The sequence below is a fragment of the Colossoma macropomum genome, unplaced genomic scaffold, assembly GCF_904425465.1.
Source record: "Colossoma macropomum unplaced genomic scaffold, Colossoma_macropomum, whole genome shotgun sequence".
NCBI lineage: Eukaryota > Metazoa > Chordata > Actinopteri > Characiformes > Serrasalmidae > Colossoma > Colossoma macropomum.
In genome coordinates, this window is record NW_023494804.1 from 23022608 (window position 1) to 23044357 (window position 21750).

The 21750-nt window shown below is 38.6% G+C and overlaps 1 protein-coding gene across 3 annotated transcripts in view; it reads left to right on the forward strand.

Annotated features, from left to right (window-relative positions):
• galt (galactose-1-phosphate uridylyltransferase) overlaps positions 1-21750 on the forward strand; it is a 124790-nt gene that overhangs the window by 66075 nt on the left and 36965 nt on the right. For 2 of the 3 annotated variants that reach the window (XM_036594433.1, XM_036594435.1), the window contains 2 exons: positions 10343-10475; positions 21034-21117. In XM_036594433.1, coding sequence (XP_036450326.1) covers positions 10343-10475; positions 21034-21117 — 217 coding nt within the window. The remainder of the gene's footprint in view (positions 1-10342; positions 10476-21033; positions 21118-21750) is intronic. The other variant, XM_036594434.1, reaches the window with a different exon arrangement.

Below are 21750 nucleotides of genomic sequence, written 5' to 3' on the forward strand. Positions count from 1 at the left end.
GAGAAAGGATAACACATTTTTGGCTCCTTTGTTCTTTATGCTAATAAGTGTTCCAGCTGATTTGCTGCCTTTTGGGTTGGGGGGTGGGGTGGGGGGGCATCTCTCTGGAGAATAACACTCTTCCAGTCCCCTCACAGTAGTGTTTGACTCTTTCCCGTTTGTTATTGTTCGCAATTTATTAAAATATTAATGTCCATGCATTCAAAGGAAAACAAACTCAACAGGTTGCTCCGATCATCGTGTTAACACCCAATCAAAAATAATCAGCATTATCTTGATGCATATCGCTTCCATTTTATGCAAATTGAACACAGTGTACAATTCTAACCCCCCTCCCCCCACACCCCCCCCGGATTCTGATTTGTATCCCCAGCCAAACTCATTAAGCCCCAACTCAATGCTGCCACACACTCCCTAAAACCCTTAGGAGAAGGCCATGGTGCTGCTTCCTTTGAAAAGTGCTAGACAAACAATGCTTTTTACCAAGATTCCATGCCCAGGCATGCACTTCACCCAAGGGAGAGTGTACGATAGATATTGAAGCCACAAGAAGAAGCAGCAGCCAAAGGCAAAACGCCTGGCAGCCCAAGCTGTCTGCTGAGCAGATCGCCTTGGATTGTTTGAGATGGTCGTGATCAAAGCCAACCTTGGTTTCTTAAGGATTTTGCCAGTGTTTCCATCGAAGCCTCCTTCAACTCGCGGCATGTGCGCCCAGCAAGGCCAGATTTCATATAAAAGAAAAGTGACTGGGAAAACAGTATGTGGTGAAAGAAAGAGTATGAGGGAAGGGAGCAAGATGTGGAGATTAGAGATGTGCAGCCCCCACGGAGATCAGCAAATCAGTTCTGCTCAATTGAGGAAGAACTGTGCTGTCTCTGTGTTTTGGCATTTGGGGCCTTGCCTGGAGCTAAGGCTGGGATTTTCACAAACACCAGCCACCAACAGCACAGAACGACCAAGCTGAAGTTGAAGGCGAGACCTAAGTCACCGCTACTTACATTCAATTTATCAGACTTTTTGGCTAGGATTGATTGAGTTGAAGTGTTGTTTATTGTTGGTCTTCGCTTTTTTTCTAGCATGACCTGAGTTTCTGACGGCATTCCTAAGCCTGTTTATCTTTTGACTGTCATAACTGTGCATGTTTATGTCAGCCTCTTTCCCAAACAGATGTCCTGATGAGACCATCTTAACACTGTGAAAGATTTATGTTGCAGGATATGAGTTTGTGACTTCGTGTTCTTGCAATGCATCACAACATTGAGAACCATCTGTACTGTATCTTCTTATGACACATCTAAGATGCTTTCTCCTTAGAGCATATTACAAAACACACATTGTGAGGTTGGTTGGGACTCAGAGAGCACGGCCCTAAAGGAATGGTTTGAAAAATCAAATGTACTCAATTTTCCGCTCACCCCAGATGTAGTCCATCAACCAATATATGTTTGGCGCTTCAAGGCAACATTGCTAAAACTTGAAGTCAGTAGTCACTTAAATCATTTCTGTAAAAACATCCCAAAACTTCTCTCAAACCCACTCAAACCGCATCCAGGTCTTCGGTAAAGTTGTGCAGACTATGTTCAACCATTTTAGACAATGGTATTGTGTCCAATCCTGCCTCCCTTGGTGTGGATGCATGTCACGCAGGCATATGGACTCTCATCCTGTTGTTTCTGAATGTTCCTTTTTTTAATGTATGACTTATGTTAGAACTTCCAAGATGAACCATTACTTATGAAAAGAAATAACAAAAACATTAATGTAATCCGTAGCTTCCATATGCCTGTAAGATGCACACACAACAAACAATCAAATTTTGGCAAAACACCTGTTGTCTAAAGTGATTGCCCACAGCATTCTGCTACACTGTGAAGTTGTGTTAATTTTTGTCATACACAGTAAGTCATACTGTGTTCTAAACCACATCAACATGTCTGCACGACCTTAATGATGAGCTGGATGTGGTTTGAAGAAGGTTGGGTGACTGTTGACTTCTAGTGTTGGTTGTCCTCGTAGCTCTGGTGCTGAGGTAAAAAAGCATAACTTGATTCCAAATATGTCTTGGCTGATCGACTACATCTTATGTTTGTGGAAAATTGTATGAATATATATATATTTTTTTTTTGCCTAAACAATCTTATAAAAATGATGAAGCCCAAAAAGGGTCTTTGGAAAGATGGTTCTTTAAGGGTTTTGTATCATGCATCATAGAATGGTTTTTCAGATGGATGAAGAATGTGTTGTAGATGGTTTTATATGGAATCTTTTTGAAAACAGTTTTATGTAGCACTCAAAATGATTCTTCTGTTGTTACGATATCAAGCTTGTAACAATAGAAAAACCCTTTTGGGTGCTATATAGAACCATGTTCTCCCCTTTCTCCCCATCCTCTTCTAACCCACTGCATCCAGTTAGTATTATTATTATTATTATTATTATTATTACTATTGATAGTATTATTAATGTTTTGAATGATTATAAGCTACAAGCCAGATACATTGTGGCGGCATCAGAAAAATGCATTTTGTAAAAGATCATGGGCTCCCAGAAAAGAAAAGTTGGAAACAGGTCCCTGACTGACTTTTAAAAACAGGTTTTAGTCATGCATGAGTTATTACTAACTTACCACCAAAATTAAACATCTATTGACAATCATAGAATATCCCTAACATACTATTTTTAAACAGATTTTGGGTTTGTGAAGATGTTCTTAGCCAAGTTGCAAGCAAGGTGGCTAATTAGCATAAATTAATGGCCCATTTTATTGGTTGCCTTTTGGGTTCGTTCTTGTTTTTAAATGTACAGTGGAATATACAGTATGCAGTGACCCTAACATACCCTGCTCTAACTTTCAGATGCTTTTGATCCTTTTAATTGACTCCATTCAGAAGCACCTGGGTGGTATCTTATAAATACCCGTCATCTTTCCTCTTCTGCCAATGGAAGATCTTTTCCGGCAGTTGTCATAGCGATAGGTTCTATTTATTCTTCTCGAGACGTAGCGTATATCACCTCTGAATCGAACCTGTCATCAGATGTGTTTCCAGAAAAGCCGTAAGTGTGAAGGGAAAATTGGAGCGTTGTGAAAAAGATATTTTGCACTTCTTTCAAAGTGAAGAGACGCTGTGATCATTAATAGTGTGATGCCTCCTGCCTGTGTTCAAACTTTCCCTCACTTTTTGTCGTCTAATCCATATGAATCCCTCTCTCTATGTCTGTCTGAGTGAGTGAGTGAGTGACTGACTGAGTCAGGCTTTATGACTGTGGAAGTAGACCTTCTGTGCTGCTCACTCCTGGTAAGGGCTCCAGGATCCAGCACTGGGGTTGTGCACCCTTATGAAAGAGATTAAAAGATGAGGCCAGTGCACTGAAAGAATCGCTGATGTGTCTCACCGTCTATTCCCCTCTGTCTTGCAAGTACAGAAGATACATTACCTCTATAAGAAGATCACTGCAAAATTCTCTCTAAGTCTCAGAGACAGGGGGTGATCTGTCAGGGTTGGCGCATGCTGAGATCTGGGTGGTGGTGGTCAGTCAAATTCGACTCATTTCCTGTGGTTTCACATCAGTCTTTTGTACTTGCTGGAATGTGTTGTGCATTGTGAAGTTTGCCAGCTTGCACTTTTACAATGGTAGTGTGATATTAGTTGAGTGGACAAACTTGGTTGAAGTTAGGGACTGTTTTTAACTTTTTGCTATTTTTTTTATTTTTTATTTTATTTTTTTTATTTTATTTTATTTTTTTTATTTTAATAATATTTTATTTTAATACAACGGTATTCAGATATATTCCAAAGCTAGCATATCCATTGATCCACCTAAACCCTAATGGTTTGGGTGTAGTTATCTCTACTTCGTATTCATCAGTTTAACTGAATTCACTTTTTTATATCTCTTTCATCTTTTCATTAATCAGTGTTCTCTCACTGCAATACTCAGCATGCTTTATGCAAATACATCATACAACTGTTGGGAATCTCTGTGGTGTCAACCAATCCTGACTGCTGCCATGGTTTTGATCTATAGGCTAATAAATACAGCCGAGCTAGCATTAGTGTAAATTTTACCTAAATCCTTAAAGAAATTTTTAAACAGTGATTCTGTCTTTATTCAACACAAAATGGGCACCAGAGACAAGCTTTTTTACCATTTCAGTCTGTGAAAAGAAGCTAAACTGAGGCACAATATCTAGATATCCAGCTACCTTACTGAATTTAGTTTTCAGTGCATTCTTCTTATCTGAGTCATCTTTATCATTGGGAAAAAAAAAAAAAAACATTTTCTCCATTATAATGACGATACAGTTATTACAGTTAAGTGGCTGCAATAAAGTCTACAGCTTCCTAGCTGTAATGTTAGCTTCTGTGTTAGTAAAATTAATTCAAAAAGCCTGCCTCAAAAATCTAACCCAGAGCAGTTTTAGATATTTTAAAAACTCCTTCCACCTTCAAAGTACATTGTCAGAAAGTGGTTTTCCTATTTTAAACTGAAACATCTCTCTTTGGGGACGATTGCTGCACCACTAGAGCTGAATGGTGTTAACTGTTACTATTTAGGGAAGCCACAAGAAGTCCTGCTTCTAGATACGTACTGTCCTGTAAAAATGTATCACCAGTTTTAATCTCATATGCCTATACAGCTTTAATTTTCAGATGCTTTTGACCCTTTTAGCTGACCCTGTTGAGAAGCTTGTGATGGTATCCTGTGGACAACTTACAGTACATCATACAAATTTGTCTAATTTTAGTTTATTGTATTTCCAGATATGTCTCTGCTTGAGTGGTGCCACTTTGTCTAGCGTGAGACCGAATACAGACTGCAATCGCTGACATTCTGTGCTCACACAATCTGTCTTAAAAATTACCAAATAATATGAGATTTAGGTGTTTAAGTTAAAAAAAACTTCATCTTATTTAAATATTACATGAAGTAAATAAATACCAATCTGTATAAAAGAAAGTAAGACCCTGGGATTGTGAGAATGGAGAATTCAAAACAGAAACAGCATGGGTCATACAGGGTCTATGTTTGTGTAGTCATGTCTCATTTACAGTGGAATTCTCCTTATCACAGCCCTCATTGGCATCTGTCTGTCCCTAAAGGCAGACAGATTTTTTCCTTTTTCCCTTGCACAATCCTTCATTCCCAACACCTTTCCTTTTCTCACAGCATCGAGACTTGTTTTCAAAACACGAACAATCTCAGGTAACCAAAGTGGTGTTTAGCGTCTGGAAAAACACCAGACGCTCCTCACACAGACCCTTTCATGAAGTTATCTTCCAGCTGGAGATGAGATTAACGCATGCTGTGTATAATGCAGCCTCATTGTTCTACGGGGCTAAACGAAAACATGACTGTTTTGAAACGATGGCATACTGGTAATGGCCTTTCCCAAACGTGCACTATTACTGAAGAATTGTATCACTGTGCTGCGGAGCACGCTTGTAATCTTTTCAGACCGTCTTGGATTGAGCTACTGCCCTGCATATTCCTTGGGTAATGCTTTTGAAAGCTTTAATAACTCGAACTCCAATAACTTATTCATCAAACCTCTCACCTACTGTGTCCAAGGGCCAGTGTGAGGAGTGAATAGAAAATCAAGGAGTGATGGAAGCATGTTTTGAGGCAGAGTAATGACTCTTCCTTAATGACACATAAAGACTAGCTTTCGGAAGAACAGGGGGAACATAAAAGAGAGCGGCGGTGTAATTGCGGGCCGCCATTTCCCTAAAGTTGCCGAAGACGCTCCCCAAAAGTACTATCTCCGTGGCAACTGCTATTGTGCCTACTCCAGAAATTGTTAAATAATGCACTTGTAAATGGCGCCTAATTGCAGATTTAATAACCCGCGGTTGTGTAGTCATGTCTTGTAACGAAGCTGCTCCCTTTAAAACTTTAATCACTCTCCTCATGCGATTCCCTCTGATCTGTGCTCACCGCATCAGCATGATGCTTCTTCCCTGTCTACAGGCCTAGGATTCTCACGCCCTCTTCATTGCCACATCATGGAGGAAAATGAGGACACTTTTCCAGGACGTTCTCAGCGCTCGCGACTCAGAATCCAGTTGGAAAAATACAGTGCTTGTCTTTAGAGCGGATACGTTTGTAGTCGTCTTCCGGGAGGAGCTCCTGCAGATGTATGCCGGAGCGTGATCTAAGCTATGATGCAAGCGGTATGATGTTATCGCCGGCACTTAACACATAAACAGCGAGGCTGGATCTAAATAAGCAAGGCAGTGTAGGCAAATTGCTCTCAGATTGTTGCCATGGTGCTGGCGGAACTTGTTGTACCAAAATACAGTTGCTAGTAATGCTAACGCTTTAGTATTTGGGGCGGAAAAAAAGTGCCCCAGCACCCAAACGAGAACAATTTGAATGGAGCATTACATGTGAAATTCGAACCGTTGCACAATGGCAGTGGTGCAGAGAAATTGATTGAGGTGTTAAAAGGTACACAATTCATTATATCACCTGAATGCATTTAGAGCACACTGAAAGATGAATTTGTTAAACATAGTTTGAACAGCATGGTAAAAAAGCTTGGTAAAAAGACCTGGGTTTGGGTTCTATGACTTTGTAGTCAAACCTTTGGGCTTAACAATACTCCAGCAGTGTTGCATCATGCATTTAGTGGAATGGAAACTATTTTGAATAAGGCAACATGTCGAGCAGAAATGGCTTCTCGCAGCTAAAAAGCCTCAAACCAATCGTGTTAAAAGGAATGACACATTCTGGAAAAACAAATTCCCGCAGCATCTGTCTCTCCTGTCCTCCCTTCTTCCAACCCAGACTAATTGTCCTAAATTCTTTTTCCCTCTGTCTGTACCTTGCTCTGGTTGTTTATGTATTTTTTTTCTTTCTTGTTCTCGCTGCAGTCAGTGTGTGTGAAGATCATTGTGAGCTGAGGTACTAATCAGTTCCCATCACTCACTGCCACACAGAGCTGCACTTTGTCAAACGCCTCCTCATCAGACCCCGGCTCACTGTAGCAGCCACACGTCAACTTCAGCCGTTTTGTAATCCATCATCAGCTGTCATGTTCCAAACCTGCACCCCCAATCCTGTTCTTTGGAGCCGGTGGGAACTGGGCCGAGCTGTAACGTCTCAGTCAGGTCATTTTAATCAGACTATAGTTCGTTTTATGAGGTTGAGTGCTTTAAGTGGTCCCGTGCCTCATGAAGCATAATTAGCTCCTCCTTTAGTTGGGTGTTTAAGTTGTAATAGAGTCTTAGACAGTGAGAAGTCTATAGACTCATGTTTCTGTTGTATGGGTTTGGTTGAGTGTCTCATCTTGGAATTGAAGACCTTGTAATGGTAGGACTGAATAGCTTGTACTCAGTTGTTTATGTGACATACCAGTTGAGTGTTAATGTGTATTTATTAAATGTTTGGAGATATTTAGCTTGTTAAAATATAGTTCTGTGTGAAAATCTGAGAGATCACCCCCCATTCATTTAATTTCCATTCAAATAGTCAATAATTAAGTTATTAATTTGTCAGCATCAAGTAAAAAGCAGAGTATATATTTCACAGAAAATGTTCCACCTTTTTCCTCTATTACAGCTTCCACTCTTTTCAGGAGACTTGCTTTCTTTTCTAAGGAGCCCTGCGGGTGACACCCTGTATAAATGAAAATAATGCGTGATCATGACTTAACAAGGCGTGGGCACTAGATAATTAAGTTGTGGCCATGACTTAGTAAGGCATGGGAATGAGATAATTAAGCCCTGACCACAGCTTAATAAGGCATGATCTTGTTGCCATGCCTTACTAAATCATGGCCACATCTTAATTATCTCATTCCCACGGCTTACTAAGTTGTGGCCACACATCAGGATCTCGTTCCCTTTATTTTTATTAATACGGGATGTCACAAGCAGGGCTCCGTACTTTTCTTAAAGAAATCTACAGGGATATTTTTCACACCTCCAAAGTTCAGCCTTAGAACTTTGTTTTCTGCTCCTCACAATCCAAGTGATGCCAAAACATGCAAAGATTATAAAAGATTCAGAGAGGCCTGGGCTCTGGGGAGGTCAGTCCATTGTTCTAAGAAGACAAGCAGCTGCTTTGTTTGATTTTCCAATATCGGCTTCTTGACAGCTACGCATCCTTTCAGACCCATAGTGTTGAGTTGTCTTCTCACAGTGGAAGGATGGACAGAAACACCTGTGGATTGTTTTCAGATGGGAAGCAAGAGTGGAGCTTGATTTTCTCCTCAAAGATGAAAGCTTTAAGTGCTGTTTATCTGATGGGGACAGTTTCTGTGGTCTACACCAGGTTGCCAGGTGTCCCATTTTCTCTGTATCTTTTGATCATTTTTTGAACTCCAGTTTCCAAAATTCTGTATTTTCTTTTGGCTACACAATGTATTGTGTAAGTGGACTGTTTGAAGAGTTCGCCAGATAAAAACCAGATATCTCCATGTTAATGACTTTTCGTAAATCAGTTTTTTTATGGTGTATTCCACCTTAAATGGTGCTGCATTTTCATTCGGCGCCTCAGTTAGAATTTAAGGTGGAACGGGTAAATTCGAACAAGAAGCTGGAGTATAAGAAGCGACTTCAGCCTCGTAAAACAGTCGAACGTTGAGAGACATTTAACTGATCAACTTCTGAGGAAAAGTTTTCTGGCGGAGATGGGAGGAAAGCGGCTGTAGTTAAAGCTTAAAGCAGAGCGAAGTAAATCTGCGTTTTCGTTTATATTGTTTAGCCTATACTAGGACATTATCCCATACTGAGACATACTGGACATTAAATGTTGTGGCTCCCAAGGTGGTTTGATTTTTGTTGAAAGGACATAATGGCTCTTCTTATCATTTGTGTTGTGACTCCTGATCTAACCTGGCTTTAATGCAGAGGGTGCCGGTCGGATTTCTCACTCATCCAGTTGTTTTTTTGTTATGTGCCGCCACAGACTGTCCGGGTGCTGCACTTACCCACTTCCAAGTTCCGCCTTTTGCGTTCCGTCAACATTACGTTATAAATTAAATATTTAGAAAATCGATTTTTGACATTTGTGAATCGATTCAGAATCGTTCACGTCCGCATCACGATGCATCTAAGAATCAATTTTTTCCCGCACCCCTAATAAGATCACACCTTGGAAAATCCTAAGGCTGAATCTCAGATGACTTACTGCTCCCTGCACAGTGCACTATGTGAGTTATGACATTTTGGCGTTTACACCCAAACATTGAACTTTATGTCAAGTATAGAATTGTGAATCCACAGTGGTTGTTTGACATACTGTGCTCTTTTTAGATGCAGAAGCCATTATTTTAAGACCTATGTACTGCCCTAGGGTGAACGAAGCCATTTGAGATTCTGCCTAAACCAGTTCACGGCAGTGTTGCGTCACCTGACCTGAATACTACACGCTGATTTGCTGAACGGATTTATTGGTTTATGCTTGAGAGCAGCGCTGGCGTTTGACCGTTTCTGCTATACAGTGTGAATTTGCAATGCCTTGACAATAACGGCTTTTGTGACAAAACATATTTAGTGCTGTGTTAAGAATAACTTGTTTATCTTTTTTTTTTTGTGCAAATGACTCATTTTATATCTAATCTTCTCAAAAATATCTTAAGGAAAATGAAAAGCTTACTCTTAATGACCATTTTGACTGGAAGTTAAATAAATGAGGGGGAGTCTGCACAGTGCTGTATTTAAACAAAATTGTTCTCTTCAAGATGAACCAGGTTGGACTTTAATGTTAAACTCTTGCCAGACAAAAAACTCATTTATTAACATTTAGAAAGTTTTAGGGAGCAGTATTTGTTAGTTTTCACCAACTGATGTAACTCGTCTTTTTTAATTAATGTTTCAGTGACTGTGAATAATAAAGTGTTTCTTGTATCAGTATGATTTTTTTTTAAAGAAAAGTTCTGCAATCTATTGTTTTGTCTGTTTTGCTAGAAGAGGCAGATACTTAAGTGCCTGGCAGCAAAATTCTTCTTATTTATGGAGCTGCCAAAGTTTTTTGATGCTATGCACATCAGAAATCAGGAAGTTCAAAAAAATTGCCTGAAGTCAGAGAAAAAGTAAATGCATGTCCTTGCAGTTTTAAGAAACCATTCACTCATGTTTGTTCATTACTTTTTAAGTGCTGTCTGGCTCAAAAGACAAGAACATAAAAGACACTTACTTATACCACACTCATAAATGATATAGAAATATAAATTACTGATATCCAGTGATATTCTGCATATCTCTGTAGGCATCAAACTAATGAAGTATGTATGAAATGCTACTGAAGCATGAGTTGTACATACCTTTTGAGTATGTAGTCAGTTATTGTTTTGGGTAATGCATTTGCATCGTCTGTGTCTATGTGTGTCATACAGGAGCGTGTAGTAGTGGAGAACGAGCATTGGCTGGTTGTCGTGCCTTATTGGGCCACGTGGCCTTTTCAGACCTTGCTGTTGCCACGACGACACATTCTACGGCTTCCTGACCTTACATCCCAGGAGAGAAACAGTGAGTTTAACTCTTTCCTTTGTCTATATTCACCATACGTGTGATGATCATGGGGTTAAACTGCACAGAGCAGAATACCATTTTTATTAGTAATGGGGAAAATGGCCAAAAATTTATATCTTAATAATTATATAATATAATAATTCACTTTTTAATTATATTAAATCTGAAAATAGTAAAAACAAAACTGAAGAATAAACAGTCATATGCAAAAGTTTGAATATCCCTGGTCAAATTGTATATTTTGTTGTTTTTTTTAAGTGAAAATATGTTAACACATCCACTGCTGAGAGCAAACTTAAAATTTCTCTGCACAGTTGCTGTTTATTTACTCAGTTCGACATAAAATAATAAAACATAAAATATAAAATGTGCTGTTAACTTCAGCACAGGCCACACTTTATGTTCTGTTTTTTTTCCCCCAGTATGTTAAATTCAGCAAATAAACAGTAATTGTGCATTAAAATGTGCAGATGTTCGTTCTCTGTAGAGGATGTTATATTATTTTCCCGAACTTTTGCATACGGCTGTATAGATAAACCTGTGTCAATGTTGCTTTCTAACATTAACCCTGCAGGTCTGCAAAAACAGTGCTAAATGTTGTTTCACATCTTTATTTCTACAAGGCTGAAGTTGACTTCTTATTCGCCAGTGTTTTGTATAAATTTCCCATTCCACCTTAAATGAAGCAGCACGTTCTGGCACCTGCACAGGCACCTGAATGTTACTGCTGCGCCATGTAAGGTGGAACCGGAAATCCAAAAAAAGAAACCAGCTTCAGCTTCATTGAATTTCTCAAGTTAATTGTCTCATACCTGTGTCCATACACTCGTTCCTCTGACCATCAGACATGGCTGGAAATTAGAGAATATTACATAAATATTACATTATTCATGCTATCGGTACCAGCTGCTCCACTGCTTGTTGTGCACAAGGTCAAGAGCCCGCCACCTTGTCTGATGCAGCTGACCGAATCAGACAGCTCATTAGGTGCTATGAGAGGAAACGGAGCTACTCTGATGTCCATGTTAGACTAAGCCTAACTCCAAAACTGGCTATCTCTGTGATGGACTAGGCAGGAGGTGATTGAGGGACTCAAGCATTTTCATTTTCAATTGAAATGTAACTGAAACATCACTGACAAGCAGGATAACGTTAGTGTGGTCTACGCTGTTTATACATCACGTTATCTGCACGTATTTGTGGCATATCGATATAACAGTTATGATAAAGCTCATACCCAAAGAAGAATTTTAACCGATATATGGCCACTACTAATTCTAATCTACCGTATAACAACTGAGACCAATGTCCTAGATGTAGTGGAAAGTCTGTCCGCTAAGCGGCCATCTTGGCAATGCTCACAGACAGTTCCTCCCACACGTACAGGACCAGGTCCTATGTCTTTGAATGAGGAGAGACCTGTAAACGAGACTGAAAGCATTGAAATCAGGGGTAAAACCTGACAAAAATCAACCAAAAATAGTTTGAAATGTTTGGCTCGGATGTGCTCTTCAGCTTGTTCATGCTGCTGCACATGCATATATCTCCACAATGAGGGAGGGCTCTCCCGCTTGAGGCTTTACCAGCAAGCCGATTTGCTGTTTTTATTGAAGGCCAGAACTTTGCATGTAAACAGACACCATGTTAATCATTACAAGTTCAATTTTCAACCAATGAACTGTCCCCTCCTCCTTTACAGTATCTCTGCTGAGACCAAACCTGCCATCCTTACAAAATTAGTTGTGATTATAAGTCTACAGGTGTCGTAGTAGTTTGTGCTAAAGGTCTCCTATTGAAATACTATTATGTACTTATATAATAAATTGCATAGTTATCTACTTAATAAATTAGTTACATTCGGTTTGCCATCTGTGTTGACAGCTTTTTTCTATTTGATTCAATGTCAATTTCTAAAACATACCAAACTTCCTCTGCTTGTTTCTGACCTCTGAGTGAGAAATAATTAGTATTTAATTATACCATGTATTTTTTTTTTGTTTGTTTGTTTTCTCGTCAGCAAGATCTTCAACATCTAAGGGTGAATCAAGTGTGTCACACCACTGATGGTCATGTGGTTGACATGAACAGAGTGATATGCTTTTCTAGTGTGTCACATACCAATATGTGACTGAAATTAACACCAAATCTGCCACTCTTACAAATTTGCATTCAAATTTATTTAACATGTAAAGCTAAAAATACATAGTACTTGGAGTTATTTTTTCTTTATGCTGATATAAGAACAAGACAGTTTCACCAGGTAGCTTATTATTAATTTGAGTGTTTATGAATAAGGTACAAGAGACCATCAAAATAAAGAGTGACCTTTAGTGCTGCCACTGTCGATTATGTTGGTAATCAAGTAGTCTACCAATTATTTTGATGATTAATTAAAGTAATGAAAGTTTTTAAAAAGCCAAACAATTAAAAATGGACAGTAACAAACCATGCGTAGCCATGAGTTTGCCACTGTGTGGCAAAAAAACTGTATATCAGTTTTGCATATTTCAGGTTCTGTTTGCTGCACAAATCAGCTTATACTAAGGGAAACCAGTGAACGTATTTAAGATGTGCATTCATGTAATTCAGTCTAGTTAGCTGCTCATCAAAACTGTAAATTGTAATCGATTATTTTTAAAATCATTCATAGCACATTTTACAACGGATGTTTTCACAAAGCAGCTTTATAGAAATTTGAGTCCAAAGGCAAGAGCAACATTGGACACAAAACTCAGTAACAGCATGAAGAACAATCACTGAGAGAAACAAAGACTCTAAGAGGGAAGCCTTCCTCCTCTGAAGGCTGTAGATACCAAAATTACAATAACAATGAAAGTTATTAGAAATCTGAATTTAATTAAAGCGGAGAAGAAACAGAAACATTCTTTCTTTTTTTTTTACAACATTTTTACAGCTTAATTAGTGTCTGTTTTCTTTTTTTTAATTCACTTTTTATTTTTTAGTCTATACAAACGTAAGTTTTTTGCCAAATTGCTATACTGAAATGTTTTGAACTTTTGATATGTTGTACTGTTCTCTTCAGATTAATTAGTGGAAACCATTTACCAAAATTATCAAAGATTATCTGAAATAGTTGAGGCAGCATCTTAGTATTAATTAATCGCCTTAATTAATAGAGAGAGTGTTCACTGTGATGCTCACTTTACCATTATGAATCATTTTATCATGGCTTACGATTAGCACAATATCGTATTTAAAACGTTTTAAATATGTGTTTAAATACATGTTTAATATGTGTTAAACAGTGGTATATGTGTGCAATATTTACAATAAAATAAGCATCAAAATAAAATTTAAAAAAACTTTACATATAACGATGCTCATTATGTATTATTATCATACAGGAATATTAATGGTTAGGACTATGAGATTGAACACTGAGACATTTACCAAGAGCTGTAAAGCTGCTCCCAAACGAAATACAGCATGCATGATGTTAGTAGTACCTAAAATGAACTATCAAGTAAATGGCCTATACTGTGCTGTATCATTTAATCATCATGTACATGCAGTCAAGTCACTGTGTAACAGTCCTTAAAGTGGAAACCTTTATAAGCACCCACTGTCACATCCTGTACAAGAATGCTAATTTGTGCCAGGAAGAACATGCAGTTTTCCATTATATGTTAGTATAAAGCAATTGTGGAGTATTTTTTCCACTCAGGGTTGAGTCTACATGGCTCAAGTCTGACATTGCTAACTCTGAATATTGCTAATACGCCTGTATTAGCAGTCTGCTGAGCTGCTTGTTAAACAAGACCAGGTTCTTAAGTAAGGTGAAGTTCAGGATCCTTTTGTGCCTTTTACTTTATACACATGCAGTTTGTAACTGCAAACATACGTGTCTTCCTGAGACTGACCATTTTTCCTCTCTTTCCTTTTCTGTCTGCTCTTCCTTCTGCCGTGCTGCAGTGTTGCATGTCGTGGTTGTTTACAAGCTTCGCTTAGAAGAGGGAGCGTATCATGTGATCAGAGCATGACAGTGTAGCGGGAACTTGTGAGATGAGAGCTACTCTGCCGATTTCTGCTGAAAGTGGAACTTGACTAAATTACAGTATTTTAAAGTATCCACTATACTGAATACTGAATTACAGAATATCAGCACATACCTCTGAGATACATTATGTCAATCAAGACATGTAAGGACCCCTTTGCAGTAGTGCAGCAACTATCAAATATTTTCGTTTTCAAATATCAAATGCCTTGAATATTTTTAATCTTTAAAAACAAGGAAATCTATGATATGTTTCACTCTCAATGATTAAATGAAATTTCTTATAGGTATTTATTTATTTATTTATTTATTTATTTAAATGTGAAATACTACAAGCTAGTTGAAAAAAATCTTGCAACTCTGACCAAGTTCCTAAGACTATTTGAATGTTTCGGTGTAGAGCAGGAGAGCAGTGTCTTTTTAATCATGTTGTCTTAAAAATTGAAAACTGCTTTTTGGTTAATTCTTGTCAGTGTTTTAGATTTTATACGACCAAGTTTTTAAGACATTTTAGGGCAGTGGAGAGCATGCTATCCAGGAATTCAGAGCAAGTATTTGGACTGCACCAGCCAAAAAAATCATAATTTTTTAATAAAAAGACAGTATCGCACGATGCTAAAGATAGCTTCTTATGCTCCAGTTTGTAATTTAAATTTCCCATTCCATTGTAAATGGTGCAGGTGCCAGAATATAGCCGGTTACCCGTTTAAGGTGGAACCAAAAATTTGAATAAGAAGCAGGCGAATAAGAAAAACAACTTCAGCCTCGTTGTTGTTGCCTCAGATTATGTCTCTGAAACAGGCAGTTAGGAATGGAGTCTCAACAGCCTGACCTCTGACTGCTGCCAAGATTTCTCTACATCTTTGACAGGAAAGGTTCGTTTGATGGACATGTAAAAAAGCTAGCCATAAGTTGTTGTATCTGAATGACATTGCTTTCTGTAGATACACTGCTACTTAATACAACTGGTGACTCTGTTTCCCACCATTTTTTTTTTTTGTTTTAATTATTGAATTTGTCAAATTTGATTAAATATTCATTGCAGCCCTACAGTATAGTAGAAGGCAGACACACTCTCTCCAGAACGGATTAGGAGGTTGAGGACTAGGAAACTGAATAATTGAGTTTAATCGAGTAATTATTACAACCCAAATGACCTTAAATTGCTTCACCTTGGAATTGTGCAGAATGAAAAGCCCATTTTTATGAACTCAAGCTGACCTTAGTCATTGAAAAAACAATGAAAGCTTGTGCTTGTGCAAGTCTCTGTATGTCCTCCTCTTTCAACTAACCGCTTATCTAAAGCTGCACTTATGCATGTCTGTCTTCTACCTGTCATCACGCTGCTCAGTGACCTTTGCTGGCGTCATTCTCCTCTCACAACGCCTCTTCCTCTGCTGTTATTAACACCAAGCCATCAGTGTGACAAAAGGTAAAGGGGCTGGCAGTGGGGGGCTGTGAGAAGAGGCTGCAGTAACAGATAACTGTTCTCTTCCTGGAAGAGGTGGTCTCTCCCGCTGACAAGCCTGAGTGGTTTAGGCGTGACAGTCTTAATTCCCCAATGTAAATAAACGTCAGACAAATTAGCGTGTGGGTCAGCCACTGTCAGGACACGTGGCACCGAGCCGCAGCAGAGCACAACCCACCTCTGAGCTCCGCAATTAAGAAGACCACTGACTAGCCAGTTTTGCCTAGAGCAGAGCAGCTTGTTTGGTTTTCATTGTTGCTTTGTTAACATCATGTGGAGAAAGGTGTGTTGGTTGAGTCTCTCTAGACTGTTGCTGACTTTTATTACTCTTATTACTGAGAGTTGGACTGAAGGGTAAAAACTTAGCATGGAGGTTTGTGGGCCCGTGCTTTAATTTCTCACTCTCATACATTGATAACATATGCCCACTGCCGTGATAAAACCTAGAGGTGGATTTACAAACTTTTTGTGCCATCGCAAACCCTATTTTGGCCTGTATTATTATATTATATGGTGAAACAAGACTTTAGCAGTCATAAAAAGATAGCGGTGGTTGCTGATCTTTTGTGCTTTTACCTCATTAAATATGCATATATAGGAGTCTCCCTCTTATAATGGGACAAAAAAAACTATCAGTTTCAGTAAATCAGTTTTTTAAACGGCTATTTCCTAATACATTGGGTAAATGAAGATATTGCCTTTTTTGATTTTTTTTTTTGTGTTTGCTACTGTCTCCCGGTCTGTGTAAATGCCACAAGTTTTCACTTTCACAAACTTTCACAAAACTTTTTTCACAAAATTCTGGTGTGCTACACAGTATCATTGCAGTACCAACCCAAACCAGACGTATCTGTGTATTTGAATTACACTGTCCAGCGCTATTGACCAACAAGTCAGCTTGCATTAAACAGCAGAGAACTGATTTCACATGCTTACATTTAAGAACCTGATCAAAACTGATGCTAAGCAAACTCAGCCAGCATCTAAAAGGTGTACATATGCAGTAGGAAATTCGCCTGAATGTAGCTTTAAGTTTGATGCATCGTAAATCAAATCTATGCAGTTTGCAAGGCATTGGGTGGTTGTAAAAATGGTTGTGTCGTGGGACACACAGGTGTTTGACATGACACAAGCTTTAAGTCAAGCTTGCTCGTACAACACAGTTCAGCATTAGGACAAATTAATATACATGCAGAGATTTCTGATAGTTTGAGTTTATTACTGAGTTAAATAATCAATATCTGTATCACTTGATTGACCAAATAAATAAATACATAAAAGACTGGCAATATTGAAGCATTCAGGACATAGAGTTGGGGGTTGAGGGTTGGCTCATGGTTTTTATCAAATTCCATCACCTACATCCATATTTCATCAGTTCACAGGTATACCTGCATTATTAAAGCTACTTGTTACTTTGTGTGCACTGTTACAGAAATGTGTACACTGCACATAGCTAAGAGGCTACAGTGACCACAAGATCAAAATCAGGCAGTTCCAGTAAGACCAGGATGTGCGGAATGGAATTAAACGTAATCTTACAATATTACAAAGTTCTCAATACACTCAGTATGAACTTAAGTTCGGCTCATCCTACCAGCCAAAATTGAACAATGTTTCGAAACAGAAGGTCAAAATTATTAATTATTTCTTGAACTTCTGTTGACTTATTTTCATAAAAAGATGCCTTTTTTTAAATCATTACATACTTTTACTTTTGTATTTACTTTCTTTCATTATTTTGACTCTTTAAGTGAAAATAAGTCACTGTTTTGACCTAATCAGCCAAACCTGTGATAACATTGTGCTGGTCATATGTTAATTATAAAGTTGGGCCTGTGTTTATTTGCAAGAACGTTCTTAGCAGATAAGCTGCTAAATTGGCCGCCTCCACCAGTACGTAAGTGCCAGCTCTTCTTCTAGTACATCTGCCCCTAAAATCTCCTGAATGGTAACTTTATAGTAGAAGGAAAAGTCCTTAAGTTTATATTAATGTAATGAGATTTTGTTCCAAGTAATTTCTTACTTTGTCTGTTCTTTGTTGAATGTTCACAAAGTGTAAATGGCAGGTGTTGTTTTCAGCATCACAGACACAGTTATGTATCTACATATCATTGCTGTTGGAAGAAAAACTCACATCTACAAAATGGTTATTTTTCAGGAGAAGGAAAACACTAACTTTTTAGCACATCAGTCGTCACCAACTGTCCTCCTGGAGTTGTACTTTCCAACATCTAACATGCCCCCCACCTTGACCTACCTAAAGCTAATGCATCTGATCCAGCCAATAAAGGTCATTTGAAGAAGTTAACTAGTTGGAGCAGGTGCATGGGTGCACTGATGTGAGTTAATGCAGCAAGACCAAAACATTGTATAGTAACCAGTAATATAAGTTAATATAATATAAATGGTGATTGTTTTTAAATGGTGCAAAATCCTGTTAAATTGAAATGACAAGGCTTTGATATGATAGTGATTAGTTCAAAGTAGCTACCAAATAATTTATAGTAAGTGCTGGTTAATAAGTGTTTAATGACTAAATAATAAGCCTGAAGGTTATTGGTAAAAATAAATCTAATATCTAATTGGACCTTTACATGTTAATGTAATAGAATCTGCATAAATTGCATTATTACACTTTCCAGTGCCTACACTACTTGTTCGTGATTGTTATATCTCTTCTTTTTTTATCAGAATGATCAAAAGAACTGTTTTACTCTATGATTTCCCCAGTGTCATATTTCACAGTAGGAATCCTCCAAACAGATTTACCTTTTGTACCTCTGCCTACCTTCATTTGTGATCGTCATTATGAATGCCTGTGTTTATGCATATTTCATAAAACAGACAGCATGCATAATATGAATGGTAATGAGGCGTGTCTGTCTGTCTTTATCCTAGAGAGTGTGAAGTGTTCTCTGTGCAATCAATTATTCTAGTGTGAGAGGCTGTTTTGGGACCAGAGGCTTCTGACCTAGCCTGTAATCCACTTTATTGACAGCAGAAACTCAGCGTGTTTTCCTTACTGAAAACACTGTTGCATTTATTCTACTCCAGTTTGAATTTAGGTTCAGCTAATTTACATATATTGAAATCACTGCATATATCAACATGCATTTTAACACATATATGTGCTAAAAATGTTGATTTACAGAGCTTTAATTATAAGGTGGCAAATATTACTTACTTGACTGCAGTCCTCTAACAAAGTGAGCCTAAGAATGCAGTCCTTACAGATTATAAGGGACTTCAGAAAGACCACTTGGTTTTTAAGCGTGTGTATGTCCATTAGGGTTTGGCGTTAAAATGGTAATAAGGTACGCAGCAGTGCTTCAAAATGAATCATTTCAAATTTATATTCCATTCCTGAGCAGTCAAATAAACATGTTTCACCCATGTACATTTTTAAGCAGCTCACTGATTGGTGGTTTGGGAACTCACACCGATTGGTGGCGCTAATAGAAAGAGGAGAAAATTCAAAGCCAGAAAAATCGAAGCATGATAGCAGCTCAGCGACGGCTAAGAGCTACACACACCACAGAATGCGATTTTACTTGACTTTGCGCTCTCAGATATCCTCTAAACGGGTGTCATTTAACCCCTTAACTATCATAGCTAAGCTATCATTATCTTAGCCAAAACGGTACAGTTATAAACACCACAAAACAGGTTTGATTTTGGCTTTCTGTCACACGAATACCAGTGATCTGATGCAGATTAGTTTTTATTATTTACAGCTAGTCAGAGCTAAACTTGTGCTAAACCTGTGCTGTTGTGTGTGGCACTGTTTGGGTCTCATTAGCTGGCATTAAGTTAGCGGATCAGGCTATATAGCCAAACGTCACGAAACAGGTTTAATTTTACCTTTCTGTTTCCTCAGTGCCAGTTGCTCGACTTCACCCTGTTATCTTCTAACCTTGTATTAGTGCTTTAGTTTAGCCAGAATATAACATGTTCAGTCGTGAGCTGAGCTGTTATCATGCTGGCTAAACTAATGCTAACCAACTCCTCTCTCAGGAGTGCTCAGTTGGCAGCACTGTTTGACATTTAGCAGTTGTTATATAGATGGTCTAACATTTATTAAATAATGGCTTGAAGACCCCGTTTTCACTTATTTGATGGCCATATAAGCAAACTAAACTTTTTAATCATTTTCAATTTTGAAATAATGCAGGACGAGACAGTACAGCATCGACATAAAAGCTTTTATGTCACTTACGACACCTACTACCCAGGATAACCACAGTGATATTTGGAGATCTTAAAAGTTTGAAGTGTATAGCAAAACAGTTTTTTTTTCTTCTATGCTGAAATGCTTAATATTTATATCATAAACCTTAAGTTTGTGCTTTACAAGATAAATTTTGAGTTCATTTTGAATTGTGTCTCAGATTTTGGAAGCTTTTTACTAGAGCTAAGGCACTAGTGTGCCTATAGAAAAAAATGAGTGGCATTAATGATTTATCAGTGTTGGTAACTTTAAACTGTCTAGTAGATATGTTACTGTGTGTGATGTTAAGAGTGCTTGTGGTGGGTGTATTGAATACAGTTTACAAATGATAGAAAAAGACAGAAAAAACTCCAAAGCCCTGTGCGTCCTGCTCACTTTTTTTTTGATAGAATGCACCAATCACCCACCTAATTTTGATAACTGTCAGTGGTTTACGTGGAAAGCAGCAAATGAGAGACTCTCAGGAGAGACTGAGGGGCGTATCAGTGATGCACTTTTAAACTTTAGTAAACTGTTTTGAAGTTACTATTTTGAACATGCGAGGTGTTTTTTCTTATGTGGTGATACGTAGATACATTACTGTGTGGTGCTAAGAGTGATTGTGCTTGTATGTGTGGTGTTGTTTATTGGCTGTGAGACAGGTTGAATGCAGCTTTTGCCTGTGACGGCAGAGCCTGGGGTCTAGTGTGGTGCGTGGGTAATGAGACAAGGCTGGCTAAAGCCCAGGCAATATTGGAGGTAAATTGAAGTCAGTTCAGCCCAGTTTGAGCTTTTTATCTCTCTCTCTCTCTCTCTCTCTCTCTCTCTCTCTCTCTCTCTCTCTCTCTCTCTCTCTCCACAGGTCTGGCATCCATAATGAAAAGGCTCCTGACAAAATACGACAACCTTTTTGAGGTCTCCTTCCCCTATTCAATGGGCTGGCATGGTAAGAGATGCATTCGATGTGGCAATTATGAGGCGGGGAGGGGAGAGAAAAGGCAGCGGTGGGCTTTTGACAAATGGCAGGTGTTGCCAGTTGTCTTGTTTCCATGGAGAACGGTAAGGGAGGGAGGGATGAACATGCCCCCCCCCCACCCCCACCCCATTCCGGCGCTCCTGTCTCCTGAAGATGACGCTTGTGAATTTTCCTCGGCGTCTGGGCATCAGTGGAGCGTTGTCTCAGTGTCAGGGTGGGAAGGTGTAGTGCCAGTGCTATATGGTGTTGAAGGATGTTAAAATGACACACCAGCAGGCGTGAAGCTGTCAGCGCATTTCAGGCAAATTGCACACGGATTAAGTGCACTGAAAGCTCTTTTCTCTATATCGCAAAAACCATGTCTCAAATATTTTTTTGCCCTGATAATGCAAAAATGCCAGCGTGGAGCTCCTGCATTATTCATGAACAACATTACTAATAGATTGCTCTTGTCTCCTCTTCTGAGCCACTGACTGCCTTACAGCTTGAATAGAGCATCTCAGCAGGGCTGTGGTTTAGGGATGGACTTAACTAACTCTAAGCACACGCTCAGCAGCATACATGTGTGTGGGTCTTAACAGTATTATCCATTTTATTGGATTC